General features: G+C 37.1%; 1 protein-coding gene across 1 annotated transcript; it reads right to left on the reverse strand.

Moving 5' to 3' along the window:
• Window positions 1-2,778: 2,778 nt before the first annotated feature.
• Window positions 2,779-20,684, reverse strand: PEX2 (peroxisomal biogenesis factor 2). The gene is made up of 3 exons (XM_023545813.2): window positions 20,525-20,684; window positions 5,839-5,951; window positions 2,779-4,049 (listed from the first exon to the last, which is right to left on the reverse strand). Exon 3 carries the CDS (start codon window positions 4,032-4,034, stop codon window positions 3,117-3,119), a length of 918 nt encoding a protein of 305 aa, XP_023401581.1. The 5' UTR covers window positions 4,035-4,049; window positions 5,839-5,951; window positions 20,525-20,684; the 3' UTR covers window positions 2,779-3,116.
• Between the last annotated feature and the right edge of the window lie 214 nt (window positions 20,685-20,898).

Genomic DNA, 20,898 nt, shown 5'->3' on the forward strand with positions numbered 1-20,898 from the left:
TCTACTGCATTGTATTTGTATTTTTTAGCTCTAGAAGTTCTGCTTGGTTATGTTTTTAATTTCTTTTTATTGATATTCTCATTTTGTTCATACATCATTTTTCTGGTTCCCTTTATGTTTTTGTCCCCAGTTTCCTTTAGCTCTTTGAGCATATTTACGATAGTAGGTTTAAGTCTTCGTCTAGTAAGTCCAATGTCTGGGCTCCTCAGGGATGGTTTCTGTCATTTTTTTTGTTTGAATGGACCCTACTTTTCTGTTTATTTGTATGCTTCGTGACTATTATTATTATTTGTAGAAAACTGGATATTTGAATTTTTATAATGTGGTAACTCTGGATATCAGATTTTCCTCCTTCCTCAGGGTTTACTCTTCATGACTGAAGCCTTAGGTTGTGTTCAGTGTTTTGACAGACAGTTTCTTGACTGCCATGAGCTTGTAAAAATAGAAACAAACAAAAACCACCAAAATCACGTCTCCTAGTTTTTGCAGATTAGCTCTGTGCTGGGGTACTCCTTTAACACTTAGCCAGGCTGTTCATAATTCAGCTGTCAAGACTAATCCTGAGCTGGGCAGGGGTTGGAGCAAGGCCAAGTAAAAATGGCACAAGGCTTTTCTACCATTTTTACATTTGATTCAGCATTTGTTTGGGTGCTGTAAATCTATGACTGTTTGAACCAAGTTGATTCTGAAAGTTTGTTTTTCCACGTTTCTGTGGAAGGATGGGAATTTAGAGCTGTCTACTCCACAATTTTGCTGTATGAACCCAGGCACTGCTTTAAGAACTTTACATGCACTAAATATATAATCTTTACAAGATACAGATGTACAGACATTAAGCAAGTTGCCCAAGGTCACATGGCAAGTAAATGGCATATGTGAGATTTGAACCCTAGTAGAGTCCATGTCCCTTGCTGCCATGTATTCTGCTCAAACTCAGGGAGGGAAAACAAGAGCTAAAAAACAGATTGCTTCAAAGACAATCATTTGAACACCTCTATTTTTTATCGAATGTGGGCCTGCAGTGTGCACCTGAGCTTTTTATTTGATAAATTTTTTTGTAAAAATCAGTTTGAACTGAGTTTATATAATGGAAACTGAAAGGGTCCTAGTCACACCCTGAAAGATTTACCAAAGCATTATTTACAATAGACAGTGGTAACAACCTAAATGCACTATGATGGTGGATAATAAAACCCTGCTGTTGACAAGTCAATTCCAACTAATGGCAACCCCCTTTGTTACAGAGGAGAACTGCTTCCTAAGGTTTTCTTGGCTGTAATGTTTATGGAAGCAGATTGTCACACCTTTCTACTGTGGCTCTGCTGAGTGGATACGACCCACCAATCTTTAGGTTAGTAGTTGAATGCAAAATCCTTGTGCTACCCAGGGACCTTATAGTTAAATAATAAAATGACAAGAATATCAATATGACGACCTATCATGCAGCCATTAAAAATATTTTTGAAAAACATGCTGAGTAAAATGCTATTTTTAAAAAATAACAAAGCTCTATGTTTATTATAACCATTTTGTAAATAAAAAATGTTTGTGCAAGAAAAAGACTGAAATGAAATACATCAGAACATGAATTGTGATGCTAACTGGATAAAAAAAAATGCAAATTTTAAATGATTTTTTCCTGGATTTTTGTAATTTTCTATAAAAGCCTTTTAGGATCAGAGGGGGAGAAAAAATGCAACCTTTTAAAGATCTGAGATATTCTTACCTACTAAAATACAAAACTCCTTGGTATTTTATTCAGAACTGAACATAAGTGAAATTTACAATCCATTCAACCACAGAATATAAACTCCATGAAGGAAATTTTTTCTTCTTTTACTATTTTATTTGCTGCTGTATCCCCAATGGCTACATCTGTATCTGGCATAGAAGTATCTGCTGAAAGAAAGGTGAACAGAAAAGTGAACAATTGCCAGTGTATTTCCTCTGTACTATATAGTTTATATTTCCTGCTAGATTTTCATTACATAAGAATTGGGTTTTTCAAAGTTTTCTAGTCAAGAGCTAAGACAAGTCAATGCTCAAGCTATAGTCTGACATAATTTTCAGAGTTTTAAAAAAATAATACAACTTACCGATACTGTTATTTCATCTATGTAAGTCAGTTGAAAGTAACAACCTTTGACCCTTCTATGACTGACTTTTACTCAATGTGAATTATTCTTGTTACCTTTTTCAAAGTCTAATATATTTCATATTTTGGTTTACTGTCAAAGCACAAAACTTGATATCTTATTTAAAAATAAGTATCATTATTCTGTTGAAGTTGCGTAAATAGTCCAAATATTTTTCATATTATTTACAAAAGATGCATTTTTAAACTTTTAAGTGAAAAATACAGAAAAAAGGAGAAAAGCATACAGAATAATCTTGATATGTATTATTACATTATTACTATGCTAAAGACTGCTGATGTTTTTCATAATACCAATCAATATGCTTGGTGAAAATGTAAGCTCTGAATCAAAGGCTAGAAGAAAGAGATCCTGTAAACAGTGTTCACCATATAACTTGTCCCCAGGAGTCCCCCTGCCTTACTTCTAAACTGCCTTAAGCAATTTTTGCTTGCTGAATATAAGAACTCAACTCTGAAGGGTCTAACAGCTGAGAACTGAACCCCTTACAAACTGGCTTCAGAGAAATGCTTAAAATTACAACTAGGGCATCAGATCTTCAGATTTAAAATGACAGAATCGTAACATTTTCAGATAATGATATTATAATGCCATCTCTGAAAACAAATGCACACTCATCCCACAGTTTTCAAAATCTTTTATTTTTAGAGTTCAACCTCTTTCCAGGAAGCAGCAAATTGAAGGAGCATTCTTAGTAGTCATCTGACAAAACTATCCGTTATTCTTGAAATTAAAAATTGAATGCAATGATTTAAAAAAAAAAAAAATAACATTTATATGATGTATTTAGAATCGCGTGGTTTTCAGGGATTAGTATTTAGTCATGCCTGGAAAAGGAACGGAAGACAGTGGCTTAGAAGCACACAGCCTCATAAAAGACATCTAAATAATATACTTAGGATGACTAATATGAAGGATTAAACATAATACATTTTTCCTCAGAGGAAACCATTTTAGTTTCTAAAGGGCATTCACTTCTGACATCTCAATTCCTGATTTCAGAGGCTGCAGACTCTGTACCTCTGTGCCACACTTAGGACAAGTAAAGTACGTGTCAAATAAGAAACTACTCTTAATACAGTAGTAACAGAAGATATGTTCACATCCTATGGTATGAGGCATGATGGGCCATTCTCCACATAAAGAACATTCTTTGCCACTGGTGGCTAAAGTATTATCACTCTTAGGAGCACCAGTAAGAGGAATACACCATGAAGATAACTTGGCTTTCAACTTTTGGATATTAATAAGTGGTAAGAGAAAAATCAGAAACTCAGCAAAACCATGCCAGAGAAGTTCCCTATTCATATACTCAAAGCCAACTTCACGCATGTTTTGGGGCTTGCAAAATACAGAACGAATGCCTAGGAGACGTTCTGTCAAAGTTGCAAACTTTCCTCTTTGAAGGAAAATCAAGAAATTAATCAACTCACCTAATTTCAAAAGTCCAATCACAATGTTCACACACTGCTTGATTTTCCAGAATGATGTTAAATGATGGTTTCGAAACAAATCATAGCATCGTTCTTCTAACCATCTCCCACCAATTGTACAAACTGCATACCAAAGCTTTTGATTTTTACTGGGTGGCTGATATCTCAGGTTTGGGAGAAAGTCATTTTTGTATTGCATATTTAAAATTGACTGCCCCACAGTGGCATTTTTGGAGTAGATGGTGAATCTCCACAAGAAAATCCACAAGGATGCTTTCACTTCTGGTTCAAAGCGAGCTAACAGTCCTGGTTTAAATCCATGAAAGCACTGAGTAAACTGGGACCAAACTAGTTGCTCCAGGGCCTTGTTCAGTTCAAGTGCATCCAGCTGACTTATTCTTAGCACTCTGTTTGTACTCTCTGTGTTCTCTTCTCTGGAAGCCATGTCTTCTCTGAAAGTCTCTAGGAAAATAATATAATTAGGGAATATCATCAAACAGTTACAATCTTGTACTATCTCCTCAGCTTGTATTTGGAAAACTATGACACACAAATTATATAGGACTTAGAAGAACGGCCTTTCAGTAGTATGAAAATATAAAATAGAAGTAAACAATGGAACTTCTTTTTTTTTGGTCCTCTTCATCAAAGGAATAACAGGTTTTTGGTTAAGTGCTATGGCTGCGAACCAAAAGGTCAGCAGTTTGAATCCACCAGGTGCTCCTTGGAAACTCTATGGGGCAGTTCTACTCTATCCTACAGGGTCACTATGAGTCGGAATCAACTCGATGGCAATGGGTTTTTGGTTTTTTGGAAGTAATACTCATTGGTCAGATATTCTAAGAGGGAGATAATAAAATCCTGAAGATAACGATGAGGCTCAGTAATGATTCATGGAGAAACATAGGACTTAATACAATGAACACTGCAATGAATAATAAGTCAAGACCTCAGTTTAATTTCAAGCACTTCCACTGACTTTGGAAACCCTGGTGGCATAGTGGTTAAGAGCTATGGCTGTTAACTAAAAGGTCGGCAGTTCAAATCCACCAGGCACTCCTTGGCAACTCTAGGGGGGCAGTTCTACTCTGGCCTATAGTGTTGCTGTGAGTCAGAACTGACTGGATGGCAAAGAGTTTTGGTTTTTGGTTACTATTGACTTCAAAGGTACATTTTTCAACAAGTCATTTAATCTTTCTCAAATATGTATTATATGTACAAGGGAAGTTAGAAAGAAAGATAAATGAGCAATATATGTTTATTATTCCATCCTAATATTGCAAAAAATAAACATTACTAAATCCTAGCATGAAGCAACATGAATACAGAAATGTCAATATTAAGATACTAAAAAAGTATACATTATAAGTGCTCTAGGAAAAGAAAACTATGATGTAAAAGTATATACAAAGACAACTTCACATATCCACTAAGAAAGACAAATAGGTACTGAAGGGAAAAGTCTCTTTAAAAGGAAATATAAAAAGCCAATTAATGATTAGGTAGGCATGACTGATTCAAAAAAAAAAAAATTATTAAATGCCTGTAGGGTTGCTACGAAACAGAAATGACTCGACAGCAATGGGTTTTTTATTATGTGCAAGCTGATGTGATTAAAATACTCAGTTGTAGCCATTGTCAAGGAGTTTACAGACCAGCTTAGATATGTAAAATAGCATTAATGAACTGGTAAATTCAAACTGTGACAATAAGCATGTTTAAAGTGAATTTCTAAGATGGGCCCTCAACACACCAAGCTTGGTCATGACTTCTAGGCCTTCAAAAGGCCCTGCACACTAATGGGAAGAACACAGAATTACAGAGGGAGTCAGGAGATTCTGCTGAAACTCACTTGCCACTAACCAGCTGTGGGATCTTGTTTGAGTCATTTAACCTACTGCTGCTTTGATTTCTCATAAAACAAAGGGCTGGAGACAAAATGACCTCTAAAGTTCTTTCAAATCCTGTTAAGATTTTTTTATGAAAAACATATTAAATCCAATTTGTTAGAAGTTAAAAGGACTGAAAGATGGGTTCTGAGATAAAGCTGTACTTGAAACTGTGATTATCTTTGACAAAGATGTTTTCATGATTGAGTAGCAGAACACTATATGATTACCAAACTCAAGTATATGAAACAAAATGACTATTGAATGACAGGTCATTTAGGGATATTTCCACTCAAACCAGGTATATGAGAGAAATGCTTCTCACCCATGAATGTCAACCACTTTCTGGGGAGATCTCACCTTTTTCCCCTTCCTGCAGCTCCCTCAAGACTTGATATCCTATAGTTATAGCAAAGGGGATTTTTGCCGCAGCAAGTTCCTCTGTGAAATCCTTGTGTCATACTTTCCAGGAGCTACAGGAAAGAAAGGAGTTAGAAGGAGTGAGCTCGAGTTCTATTTCCTCACTCTACATATCTAATCAATTCCCAAGTTCTACTGATTTTTTGTCATAAATATTTTTTAATCCATTTCTTTCTATTCTTCCCTCCCAAGCCTTTTCCCAAATTCAAGCTGTTCTCATCTCTACCCTGGATTACATCTAATTGGTCTCTCTATCTTACCCTTTGTCTCCTGCAGTGCATTCCCCATCCAGCAATCATTCTAGAACACAAACCTCCCCATATCCATCTCTAGCTTGCTTTCGTTCCCAATGCTTCAACATTCTAGTGTCCCCTTCTCTGGTTCACTAGTGGACATTTACTGTCTATTCCCTTCACCTGGAAAAGTTTTTTTCCTATTCTTAAAAAAAACTCTTTGCAAGTTTTAAAGTTTTAAGTTAGAGTGCCTCCTGACTCTCCAAATTTGCATTAGCTGTCTCTTCTAGTTGTTCCCTTAACACTCCATTCTTCCCCTTTCTTGACCTTTATACAACATACTTAAACTGCTGTTTAAAACTGTCTGTTTCTTCCACTAATGGATAAGCCTGTTGCAAAGAATACTCAAATCTTTTAACAGTTGAATATTAGCAACTAGTGCAGTGCCTGGTATACAGGAGGCATTCTACAAGTACTAAATGAATTGACAGAGGAAGAAATGAATAGGATGAAAGTCTGGGGTAGGTAAGGGGTAGAAAATACAAATTCTGGTCCATTAACCTTTGAAACTATTTAAAATTATCATATCCAGAACATTATTCCTTTTCATACGCTTGTTGTATATCTGCTATTTACCCCAGTTAGTGTGTTAGGGCTAATGATATAATGGAAGATCAGACACAGTCTCAAACCTCACTGAACCTATAATCTAGTGGGGCTGGGAGGAGGAAACAGGAAATTATAATAAGGTGTGATAAGTGATATGCAAGGGGAAATTCAGAATGCTATGCTTACAACTAGACCTCAGAAGGTCAGAGAAGGCTTGGAGAAGGCAGTATCTAAGCAGCCAACTGAGGGATTAGCAATGCCAGCCTGGTAAAGGAAGGTAAAACTAATTGCAAGCACAGGGAATAAAAGGTGCCAAGGACTGGAAATGCAAAGACAAGAGATAAAGCTTGAAAGGAAAGCAGGAGACAAATCCTAAAGGCCCTCAAAGCCAAGCTGAGGTTGGGTTTTATCATGAGGGTAATGGGAAGCTACTGAATGGTTGTAGCAAAGAACAAATATGATCAGATTTGCATTTTAGACAGCTAGCTCTGGCCACAATGAGAACAGATTAGAGGCTGAAAGACTGGGGGCATAGAAACAAGTTAGTAAGTTGCTAAAATAATCAAGGGAAGAACCAATGATGATCTAAATTAGAAAGGTGGCAGCTGGGGTAGAGGAAAACAGGTAGCTTTGGAAGCTATAAGGTGGTAAAATTGACATGACTTGGTGAGAAAGAACCCAAGAATAACTGACTTGAGTAACTGGGTAGATGTTGGTCCAGTTCTCTGAAGTAGAAATTACATAAGAAGACACAGATTTGAAAGGAAAGGTAATATACTCAATTTTAGATATCTGGGGCTCCTCTTAGACATGTTAAGTGGAGAAGTTCAGGAGGCAGTTATGTGAATGTGGGCGATAAAATTTCAGTGGGTATTTTACTTATAACTCTGAGGTCCTTCAAGTAGTAGTAATTTAAATCTCATTGTTCTATTTAATGCTACAGTCGGTAAGGTAGTAATCTAAACAAGATAGGCAGATCTTGTACAACATATTCAACTTTCTTTGAAACAACAGAATCTTAGTTTCATAGTTTTCATACCAGCTACTATGACATTTCATTGCTCAAGTTCACTGATATTACTATATCTTTGGGCTTTCAATCTCTCTATGCTTTGGTCTTCAATATCACAGTTGTACAGTTTCACTGTTCTAGTCCAGTGGTTTTCAAACTTGAGTGTTTATCAGAATCACCTGGAGGACTTGTTAGAACAGATTGCTAGGCTTCAACCCCAGAGTTTATGATTCAGTAGGTCTGGAGTATGGGCCAAGATAATAAATTCCCTGATGTTAATGATGCTGGGGGATCACATTTTATGAACAACTGGGCTAGTCTTTTCACAGCAAAAGTCATGATATATTTTTTTGCATACTGGTACCACCAGTACCAATGTTGCAAGCCATTTCTCTACTCATTTCTGGTTAGTTCTCAACCCTCTGTCTACAGAAGCTGTTACAAATCTTTTACTCACTCAGGCTTTCCCTTTCTTCTATCAAGTAATCCTTACAAGATTAGAGACCATTCATTGATTCCACAAACTTTTACGACCATTAATACATCCTTGCTCTGCTAGGTGCTTATGATGCAGAGATAAAGACAACTCTTGCCTCTCACTTAAGGGACCAAACCAACGTCTAGCAAGGGAGGCAGGCACACACACGGACAACTAGGATAAAAACAGAGGCATATGATAGTTCAGGTTCTCAATAAAATTTCAAAGCTATCACAACAGAAAAAGAGCTAAAAATATTAGAGTTCACACAAAATTAATGAATGAAACGATTTTTATTTTTCTCACTTTTTTCTGCAGTTCACCAACAGTAGTTTGCATCATTTATATAATTAAGAAAAACACTAAAACATTATTTAAAAAACTTTATAAGCCAACCAAAATCTACAAAATTATTTGTCCATGCTTACCCCATCATCACTTTGTTACCTCATTATTATCCCTGGGATAAACTACAAACTTCTCAGACCAAAATAGCTCAATCCTGTCTCCATCTCTGCAGCTGTATTCCCCAGTGGAGCCTTTAATTCCAGACCATCTTTCAGTCCTGCCTCTGTACTTTTTCTTATGTACCTAAAATACCTTCCCTGACAGCTATTCTTTCCTACTTCTCCAAACTATCTGTCCTTCACATTCCAATTCAAGTTCAACATTCTCCATGAAACCTTTCTAACTATCCCCAGTTTCAATTGATTATTACCATTTCTGAACTATGACAACAAATTTCTGTTCCATTCACTTGAGCCCTCTAAGATTTGTACTGTGAACAAAGGAACACATCTTCTTTCCCTAATTTGACTGTAAGCTACTAAGGGGAAAGCACCCTAACTTATGCTTATTTTCAAAGTACCTGCCACCTACAAAGTGACTTTGATTCCTAGCTGTTTTCCTCAAACAAAATCCTACAATCATTCAGGGTGTATGGGAACATGGTATATGTAACTTTTCTGCTGTATCAATGCCTACAACTCTGCATCTTGCCCAGATTTCATATTTTGTGGTCAGCAAGATAAGGGAAACACTCTTTTATTGTCAAATCATCCTCGAATAGCTCTTAAGAGGGACTGACCATAATGCATACCGGTATAAGTCAACATTTCAGTCACGCCACAACCCTGTATTTGAGTCGGTAAGATTTCTATTTTTTTCAATTAAGCACCAGATGAAACTGAAATATTTGGCTTGCATCAGAGGGCCAGTTGTGCCAATTTATACTGGGTAAGAGTTCAACTACTAGTCCAAAAGTTGGTGGTTTGAACTCACCCAGAGGCGCCTAAGACAGCCTGGTGATTTGCTTCTTAAAAGCCACCACCTTGAAAATCCTATGGAGCAGTTCTACTCTGTGCACATGTGGCTGCCATGAATCAGAACTGACCTGACGGCAACTAGCAACAACAAACACTAGAATCACGATCAGTTCCAGAATAGTGGGCTGATAAATATCTCATTAATCTTATGACTCTAAAATTTACCACAAAGACGAACTCATAGCGGCTGCTCACTGTCTGTCAAAAAAAACTCATTGCCATCAAGTCCTTTTTGACTCATAGCAACCCTATAGCACAGAGCAGAACTGCCACATGTGGTTTCCAAAGCTATAAATTTTTATGGGAGACTGCCACATCTTTGTCCCGCAGAGCAGGTGGTAGGTTTGAACCATCAATCTTTCAGTTTGGTTGGCAGCCAAGGGCATAACCACTGCGCCACCAGGGCTCTACAATGTTGTTTGCTGAACTTACACACAAAGGAATAGGAGTTTGGGAGCCAAAAAAAATGCTGACTGACTACTATGTGAAAACATCCAGATGAACTGAATGATGAGGGTAGGTGTCTCTTCTTCAGGTTCCTTACTCATATTTAATGGTAAGTTAAGAGCTCAGTTGCTAACCAAAAGGTCGGCAGTTCCAACCCATTGTCATTCCTTGGAAACCCTATGGGGGCAGTTCTGTTCCGTTCTATATGGTTGCTATGAGTTAGAATCAACTCGATGGCCACGGATTTTTTTTGGTCAGAGGTAGTGGTTTCTCAGAGGAATCATCTATTTCAAATCCCAGGTTTCTGGCAAAATCATACTTAGGAGCATTTAGTAAAGGGAGGAATTTTTAATGGCTGCCAAGAAAGAAGGCTTAACACAGTCTCTAACCAATCCCGTATTTAACAATCCTTATTATCAAAAAATTCTTTCTTATCCCTTCTGTTACAGTTTAACATTTTTTTCTTTCCTCTTATTCTCCCCCGGCCAGGCCTCAGTGTATATTAAGAACATCTGGGCTCGCTCTCTTCCCTACATAAGACCAAAAGACCATTATTAAACTGCTCTTCAGCTCTTGCTTCTGCAGATGAACAACTTGCTTCTCTCTTTTTTAGTTTTTATTTTTCCAACATTTTAATCATCTTTGTGGAAACACAGGACAGACACTGTCCATCACACACCATAAAAACCATAGAGTTCATTAAAATGGAAGACCTCTCCTGTGTTCCACATTCCTAATTAGGCAACTGTGATGGAGTCAAAAAGCCAACTTAGAATAAGACAGGCCTGCGTTCAAGTTTCAGCTTTGTTGCTTACTTGTGATGTAACCTTAAGAAAGTCATTAGCCTTAGGTTCCTCTTCTTTTTTTTTAATAAAATTTTATTATGTTTTTGGTGACAATTTACATAGCAAACTAAGTTCCCATTCAACAATTTCTACACAAACTGTTCAGTGACATTGATTATATTCTTCACAATGTGTTAACATTCTCATTATTTCTGTTCTGGTTGTTCAGTTTCCAGTGATCTAATTTTCCTGTCCCCCTTATCTTCTCCTATTTGCTTTTAAGTAATTGTTGACCATTTGGTCTCATATAGATGATTTTTTTAAAGGAAAGCAGTACTGAAGAGTGATATTTTTTATTTTGTGAGCTAATCTATGTCTAGAGCCAAGGGAGAAGAGTGGTGAAGAGCTCGGGTAGCTAACCAAAAGGCTGGCACAGTTCGAATCCACCAGCCACTCCTTGGAAACCCTATGGGGCAGTTCTACTCTGTCCCATAGGGTTGCTATGAGTCGGAATCGACTCGATGGCACAGAGCAACAACAAAAGCATCTATTGTTTAGCTAAAAGGTGACCTCAGGACATAGTTTCAGTTCAAGGCTTGAAGAGCATCTCAGGGCAATAGTCTCAGGGACTCTGCTAGTCTCAACTGGTCCAGTAAGTCTAGACTTCTTAAAGAACTTGAGTTCTGTTCCTTATTTTTCTCCCATTCTATCCAGATCCATCTATTGTGGCCCAAATCAGAATGAACGGAATTGGTAACTGGGCACCAGCTAGTTCTGGTCTCAGAGTAGTCTCGTAGAATAGTTTCTTCTTTGAGTCCTGGGTTTCCTTCTCTTTTGCTCCAGATTCCAGACAAGTAGGGACCAACAGTCATATCTTAGATGGCTGCTTGCAAGCTTTTAAGATCCCAGATGCTACTCACCAAACTAGTATGTAGAACATTATCTTTATGAACTATGTTATGTCAACTGACCGAGTTGTTCCTTAAGACCATGGTCATAAGCCTTCAAACTCTGAAAACCAATCCCGTGAGGTGCTTGGTTATATTTGAAAAGTATCTGTAACTGTGCTCCCTATGTGCTTCATTGTATATATGAATATGTGTGCCCGCACACACATATATACATATATATGTATACATACATATACACACATACATACCTACAAAATGTGTCTATACACATTCACACATATATATATATTCACACACGTATTTTCTGGTTGTTGTTGCCATCAGATTCCTCTTCTAAAACGTGGAAATAACAGCTACCTCACAGCTTGCTGAGATTAAACTAGATAACATTATGAACTGTACGGCAGTATTATTATCACATTATTGCAGCTCTGGCTAGGGAATGGACATTAGGAAAAAAGTCTTCAAGTTGATTTGGCAAATCTCATTTCAAAAGACTGAAATCTTCATTATTACTCATATTAATACCTCAATCAACCTCACTGTGCTAATTTTTCCCCCCTTAGGAAATACTGACCACATCATTAAAATATAATTGTGGCAGTTAAACACTGACCATGATGTTACCATTAGGTGTGCATGTGTAGGGGCCAAGGAGGAGTGTGACAACAGACACACAATTAAATGGAACTCATCACATTCAATCTGTATCTTGTCTGAAAGGAAATGATGCAGTAAGGATTCTGAAAGAATAAGGATGGGATCCAGCATGACCAGCTCCCTTGGTTACTAAACACCCATCAACATGATTGTTGTACCTGTTACCTGGAAGTAAAGAAACCTCAGAACACACACTGATAATGTCAGACTCTAGGGTGCTTAGTTGCACAGGGCATGGTACAGTCTAAGACAGGGATCCAGCCTTGGGTTCATCACCAACATACAACATTGAGTTCCTCCAACCTCATGGTTCTTTCTCCCCTCCCTTGCCTCCCCCATTCCTTTTTTGGTAGGCAGTTATCCTAGGACACTGGCTTTAGAGAATGACACTGTCCAGGAACAGTAGACACTGATGAGAAACCTGAATAATTAGAAGCTCAAGAAATCAGATTATGGAATCCCTTTCCTTCCATTGCTGTATAATACTTTCTTCCCCATAGTAGGTGTGATGCACAGCAAAATTCCATAAATGCCTTTAAATCACACAAAATTATTCTCAGTATAATATATGCAGTTTGTGTTTTAGTGAATTCTAATTCTCTAACATATGGTTTCTAAATCATTTACCTAATATTTATTGAGCATCTACCAAATGCCAGGCATTCTCCTAGGTACCAGGGGTTCAGCCTAAATATTTCTCAATTAAATTCCTTTTATTCAAGCATTTTTAAAGAAATAAGGTATTACTGTTGTCAAGACTGGGTACTAATCTCTGTAGCAAAGAATGGATACCAAAATGTGAAAACGCTGTATTTAAAGAATCAAGAGAAAAATGCTATTTAGGAAAGGGAATGGGTTGTGTAAAAGCAAAAACATGCTTAAGTGTATGGCTGTGGTCCATCTGAGAGATCTAGTGTTGGGTTCCAGTATGACCTGCTCCCTTGGTTGTTTAACCCTTATCAATGTGCTGTGCCTATTATCTGGAAGCAAGGCACAAATCATCTGCTACCACCAGAACAAAGCAGGCTGGTAGGAGAGACTAGCTGAAGAGTCAACTGGGGCCCATTGTATAAAGACTTTGTGTTAAGGAACACCTGCTGATTTTGTAGGTAGGAATAATCACTGAAGAGAAGAAATCATACTATGGAATATAAATTTTAAAAGATTAATATGATAGCAGAGTTCACTAAGACTGAAGAAGAGGAAAACTACAGTTTAGGAAGAACAGTTATAGGGCTGCTCTAACAAATGAGGGATCTTAAATAAAACATTAACTTTCTGAAAAAGTCAACGTAATTTAACTTGCTTTATTAAAAATTATGACAGTCTAAAAGACTATGTATGTCCTCACATTTTAGAAACAAAAACTCCCACCTCCTCTGGTAAACTAGCACTATCTTGACTTCTATTACACTAATTGCCAACAGCCATAACCAACTGTTGGTCAGTCTATTTCTACTTTCAAGAATTCAAATTCTTTAACAATCAGCATTCTTGCAGATTAGTATCTAGCCTCACAAATACAGGCTCAAACTTGAATAGCTAATATATATATACATGTATGTACATATACACACACATAGACACACAGGTTTACCTTTTTTTTTAAGCTGGAATTGTTTTATTAACACAACATAATCAGATTAAATTCATTTTTTTCAGAATGCCAAAAACAGGCAATATTTTTCCTATTCTACCAGGAATTCCTATTCTTTTAATGCACAATCCTACCACCCTCTCCTTCCCCATCCCATTCCCAAGCTATATGCACTAACTTTAAGATTCCAAAAGCTTAACCCAAGGGAAACATTTATTGGCCATGCAAAGAGATGTACAAAAATAATTAAAAGTATAATCGGTACTAAATAATATTAGTATCTAGTGAAGGATACTACTATATTAAGGATATGTGAAAAGGACGCTTAAGGCAAAATCAAGACCAGATAAAAACTACAGCATCTACTAGGGTTAGTGTGATTAACTTGTCACATAAATATGTTTAAGACAAAATGATCTAGCACTAAAAACTATTTAAAAGGTCTCCTGCTGACATTTTATCACTAGATATGTCACAGTGCTTTTCTTTCACAGAAAAAAAAAAAAACTGGAAATTCATTTAATAAGAGCATCCATATATAACCTCACTCCTTAAATAGTTCATGCTTTCCTTACTTGCTTTTCATACTCCAAAATAAAAAATTTGTCATCTATATCACCTTATCAAAACCAAAACAAATTACCTTATCTCACTAAGGAGGGAGAAATTTTTGAGGATGTACTTTAGAGCTTTTATTGAATATAGCACAAATTACAAATGAATATATTTTATTTAAAACCATGTTATTGACAGAAATCTATCAATAATAATGTGGGTATTGTCAAGGGCCTGTCAATATTAATGTAATTATGATTACAGGGATAACATGGATTTTAGCTATAATACCAAGTAACATCTCCTACATTGCTGCTATCAATACACACATTATTATTGACCTGTTCCAAGACTCTCAGTACTAGATGTATTACCATCAGGCATATTTGTCAATGCATCCTGCCCACAAAAATTCTCCATTTAAATTTACAGTCCTGTAAACTTTGTCAGCAGAAACATGTGATTCCACTCTAAGGTATCATACCCACCCACCCACCAGCCCCCTCCCGCTCACTAGACTACTCTTTTCCAGCTCCACAATAATCAACTAATTTTTAGTATGACGATGTTGCTGCCACACTATCCAAAGTGTTCTAATAATCAAAGTGGGTGAAACCATATATTCCTCTTTCCCTTTAGGTTTTCGAAATATTTAAACTTACTGTTCATATTATGAATAAAGTTCCATGACTGGACATCTTAGGCTTTGAGCCTAAATCCTACTATTTTACTTCGTTTGTGTACTTTGATAGATTTACTGTCCATTGTATTGAAATCAATACTAATAAATGAGACATGCATCAAAGAGGGATTTAACAGGACACTGATTCCCAGAACACATTTCAAAATAGGTAGAAGAGAACACGCTATGGCTGAGACCATTAGAACACTGTGACCTCTGGCATTGTGAACAGACTAGAAATCAACATCTGTAAGTTCAAATCCACTTCTGCCACAGACTTGCTAAGTGACTTGTCACTACCCTTTTGCTCCTCTCTTTATCATATATAAACTATGTTTCAATGGTGTATAGATATCTGATGTTACAAATATCAATTGTGCTCATCTGGATACAGCCAAGATGCGCAGAATTTTAAAACTGTGTTACGGACACTAGATCTCTAAATTACTCTTAACTTCAATGCAATTTTCATAAAAACCCAATTTGGATTTTTCTTTTTAGGAGTGGTGGGTACACGGCAAAATATTTCTAAAATATATCTGAAAGATAAACTTCAAAACTGCATAAAATTCTCAAAAAGATAAGTAACTTGTCCTAGCAGAGAGGAACACTTTTTTTTTTTTTAATTTTATTTCAATGAAGAAGAGAACTCAATGCAAATGCTAAAATTTCCAAGATTCTAATTAGTCTTACACAATTGAGTGCTTTGTTTATGTTATCTTTAGCCAAGTACCTAAAACTAATACTTTTTTTAAACCTTAAAACAGATTTCCAATACCTTGGCCTAGACTCACAAATCCATTTTTTAAGAGAAAAGCATGGCTCTCATAAACTTTCCTTTCAGAAGGCTGATATTCCTGAGTCTTTAACAGGCAAAGAATATTGCAACAATAAGGAGCAGATGTTTGAGTGAATATAGGGGGGCGGGGGGAGGAGAGCCAAGTTGGTTTTTGTTAGTTAGTTTTGTATTCTAGCCTAGGCTCACCTAAGGCCGTAAGACTCTGGACGAGTCTTTTTACCACACTACACTCTTCGTCATCAGTTTAAAAAAAATTTTTTAAAAAAAGAAACTGTAAAAAATCTACCAATCTAGAATCCTTCTTAAGAACTGTTATAGGAAAAAAAAAATCCATTTCAAACTGCAGAAATTGTTGAACGTACATTTGGAAAAGGCTAAGGAAAGCAAAGAAAGTAAAACAGAACACGTGAGACAGAGACAGTCTTCACAGATAGTGTGCAGAATTATCATAGCATTAAGGAAGACAATCCTAACTTTTCACTTTACAACAATAGCTAACACACTTATTTACCAGGTTTTGAGCACTAACAAGCTACTACCAAGCTAAGTGCCATGTGTAAACTTAAATGTTAAATCACTTAACCCTTACAATACAATGTGAGGGGTATTTTTATTATTTCCATTTTACAAACAAGGAAACTGAAGCACAGAGAGATTAGATGATTGTGTGAGATCGCACAGCTAGAAGGAATAGAGCCGTGCTCTGAACTAGGATCTTATACGGATTAGGTGATGATGGGCCTAACAGGTAAACACAAACAATTTAGGGTGGCACCACAGGACAAGCATAAGGCACTATTTTAAGAGGCTAACTACTAACAGGTTAAGAGTAAGCATGAACTACAGCAAAAATTCCAGTTCAAGGATGAATGAACAAGAGCCATATGAAACGTGAGAGGCACACTAGATGATTAAATGCTCTGTAAATTTAGAAAAGGGCTTTAGAATCTAATTGTCTAAGAAGAGAATTCTAAATGACTTGAAAACTACTGAACACACGTTTAATTGCACATTTTATGGAACCTGAGAGATTGCAGAAATATCCACAAAGGTACAAAGAAGTATTAGCAACAGCACAGGAGGAACTACCATGTGATTATATATTAATTATGCACCACGGGCTATATATTTTCTTTACATTCTTTATCTCATTTAATCCTCATAACACAGTATTATCACCTCCATTTTAAGAAGACAAAAATTAAGGCTTGAGAAGGTTAACGGCCTATTTAAGGTCAAGCTGGCAATTAGTAAATTTCTAGTTAACACTAGAGAAATTGTGGAACACACAAAAGGAAGTTAGTAGTATGGGTATTCAGTAAATTTGGATCAAATTTAATCTCGCAGAGCTCAAAGCAAATTATTTTCCCTCAAGGCCATTCAAAAGACCAGACTGCCAGTCAAGTTCTGAGGACTATACATGAGGAAAGAAATTAAAGGCCTGTGGTAAAGTTGCCTGTGTTGCCTGAGAGCATCTCATCTCCATTCTCTTCTCCCCCTCTATACATGAGATCAGTGGACCACTCAAAGGAATTGAATGTCAAATCTGAACAAAGGGAATATTTAGGTGAAAAAATGAGACATGAACGTTCATTTAAACACATACTATGTGAGTGGTAGAGGCAATGCCAACTCATTCACGTGCCACTGGCAAGGGAGTGGTTAGGCATGATCAAAACAGAATTGACTCTAGAGCTTTCTTTTTGTTTTAATAGTAACAAGAAAGAAAAGAACTTGGATGAAATTTTATTAGCTGGCAGGTGAGAAAGGAGAGCTCTAATAAAAAGAAAAAAAATAAGTAAAAAGCAATATAGATTTTGATTGTAAATGCAAATAGTTTGGCAAGAGGATTAGCACTCTATACAGGTGAACACAGGATAGTAAACATCATCTTCCCTCCACTTCCATGTACAGAAATTACAGGGTTGGGTTTAAGAGAGCTGTGCTAGGAAAAAAAAAAAAAAAGGATTATACAGATGGGGAAAATGGAGTCTTCCTGAGCTTTTCTCCTATGGTTCCATGCATATTCCAAAGGAATGGAAGGACAAGAAATGTTTGGAAACTGCTGTCACTTCACAGGAAAGATACAAAAGGGACATTCTGATTTGCTTCTAGGTTGTCCAACCCAGGTCACTGGGAAGGGAAAAAAAAGTAATTCACAGCAGTTTTGTCCAGCGATAAAGATTGTGCAAATGACACACATTTTTTTTGTGCTTTAGTAACCTGAGCATGGTAGATGGAGTGCAAGAGGGAAAGAAACTAAAATTACTTGATGCTCTGAGGAAAACATCAGGCTAGGAATTACACCTTTACTATCAATGTGATGTTGGGCAAGCCAGCTAACATCTTAAAGTTCAGCTACTGAATCTATAAAATGGGAAATGCATGCCCTCTGTATTGCAAGGATTAGGATGACCACTAAATGTAAGCAAAAAATTTTATGGCTACAATAAAAGGGTATGAATAAAAAAAAAAAAGGTATGGAGAGGAAAATTATGATTCTTACAATAAAGGGATTACATCTGAAATTTATATTTATAAACAAATGGGATTAAATATGGACATGTCTGTGGCTTTTAAGAATAAAATATCTCTTATTTAAAATTATAATATTTAAATGAATTCAAGTTGAATACAAATGAATAATTACCCTAAAAAACAGAATTTTAATGCTAGAAAGAAATTTATATCATCTAGTATAAGATATAAATTTAATTTTCTTAAGGGGACTCTGTTACATAAGCAGAACGCAAAATAGTTGCTCTTGTTAAAATACAGCTGAAGGTCCTGCTTGCTCTGTCTCTTCTCTGCTCGGTTCTAGGACTTTTCTACAGAATTTCTCCTCTGGATTGAGCACTATCTCTGATTTTTAAAAATGAAAAGAATAAGGACAAGAGATAGAGTTGGTCAAAGGCAACTCAGAACCAGGACTAGAACCCAATTCTCTTGACTTAGTCTAGCATTCTCTCTCCTGTATTTTCTTTTTTCCTTTCTTTTCAGGGAAAATATATAGGGGTGGGCGGTTCTTCTTATTGGCTTTGTAAGTAATTCCTCTATTTCTCTTTTTTCAAATCTTACAGCTCAAGATCATCAAACTCTAACCTTTTTTGATAAAGGTAATTAATAATACCAACAAGATAGGCTTTAAAAAAAAAAGTCAAAAGTCAGCCACCCAAGTTCATTCTATTTAGGTTTAACTAAAGCTGACATAGTGGGGGAAGGTGTTTAGACTACAAAACTATGGAGTAAAGGGAGCTTCGGTCTCTGTCATTGCTCAAAACTGTCAAGAGACATTATACAAGAATACCAGAACATGTTAAACTTGCATGTTTAACAGCTTGGTCTCATTCTGCAAAAACCCCTTTCACTAAATGTTGGATGTTTGAGAAATAAGACCTAAATAAATAATTAGATAAACAAACTAAGACTACGGTCCTAGAAGAAAAATGCCAGGGATCCCAGTAGACATTGAACCAGCATTAGAACATAAGGCGTAAGGTAAAAATGCTGAAACTGAAAACAGAGATTCACAAAGAAAAATGCCAGACTGAAAAGAAACACAGTGGCAAAGACTTCCCTAAGCAATCCTGCCATATTCTCAACGTTTTCATTTTTTTAGTTAGAATATTCTTTACCTTGCTCCTGTTTGGTCTCTTTAGCTTAATGAGAAGTAACCTGTATCCTATCAGTTTTGTGCCTTTCCCCACACCTCTTCACGTTGGGAAAAATAAGGATACAACAGGGGTGGTTAGGAATGCAAAGAAGTCAACTGCGTACGCTCTGGCTCTAGGCCACCAATTTCTACCCGACTTGAGGTAGTCTCTGCCACAAACCCTTTGAAGACGTCAGTTTTGTATACACTCGCTTAATGAGAACCCCAATGAACAGCAAAGGGGCATCTCCTGCGGGGAAATACCTAGTGGTATGGGCAAAAATTGTTTCAAGATTCTGAATCACATTCTCAGATTTCTTATCAGAAAACAATGCTAACTATACATTATAAACTCACTGCAAGCAATTTTATAAGAATATTCTCAATAGCTTTCCCCCCATAAAAAAACTGAATAGGCTTTCAAAAATGTTGGAAACTTAAACACACTTGATTTTTGTCCCAAATATAACACTTTATGTGAACCTTCGGAGAGTCAAATTTGAATCCTACACAACCCTTACTAAAGCAGTTTGTAAGAAGTAAACTTCACGACCACCAAGGGCGGGAGAAAAGATTTCTAAAGCTTGTGTCAGGAAAGCCACTTGGTGAAATGCAAAGGGACTCCATTCCAGCTGGTTTTTGTTTCTTTGTTTTTTCAAAGCCGCGATCCTAAGAAAATTTTTAGGAACTTAAGTTTGCTTCACTGACGAGACTTTGATGTGCCTCTTCCTTTAAGTCAGGAAATCAATAATCGGGGAAACTCAAGAAAAGGACGACAAAGTCCAAGACAGCGGCCCTGGACTGGCCTTGGGACTCCACGACCTCCCAGCTGTAAGCAAGACCTCAGGTTTGCACTCCGGCTCTTTCGGGCGGACACTGACCTTAGGAGTCTGCGAAACGCCCACGGTCCACGTAACTTTTTCTGAAACATACTCTGGAAACCTTTGCTTTTCCTAGCAAAACCTGGATTACACACGCTTCCGGCACCCGCGGGCTTCCGGAACGACGCAGGACCCGGAAGTGGCTGACAAAAGGGGAAATTAAACCAACGAGAACTGGGCTTTAGCGTGCTGCGGAAGGCCGGGGAGGGCCCAGCAACAGCGAACACAGACGAAGAGGGCCGAAGAGCCGAAGTACCGAAGAGCCGAAGTACCGAAGAGCCGAAGAGGACACCGCGCGCGTGCTGATTGGTCGGCCGGTCGCCCAAGGTAAGGCTTATCTGATTGGCAGGAAAGTCGCGAACCGGTCAGCCCCG

This window comes from Loxodonta africana, chromosome 14 (assembly GCF_030014295.1).
Source record: "Loxodonta africana isolate mLoxAfr1 chromosome 14, mLoxAfr1.hap2, whole genome shotgun sequence".
In the NCBI taxonomy this organism is placed as follows: domain Eukaryota; kingdom Metazoa; phylum Chordata; class Mammalia; order Proboscidea; family Elephantidae; genus Loxodonta; species Loxodonta africana.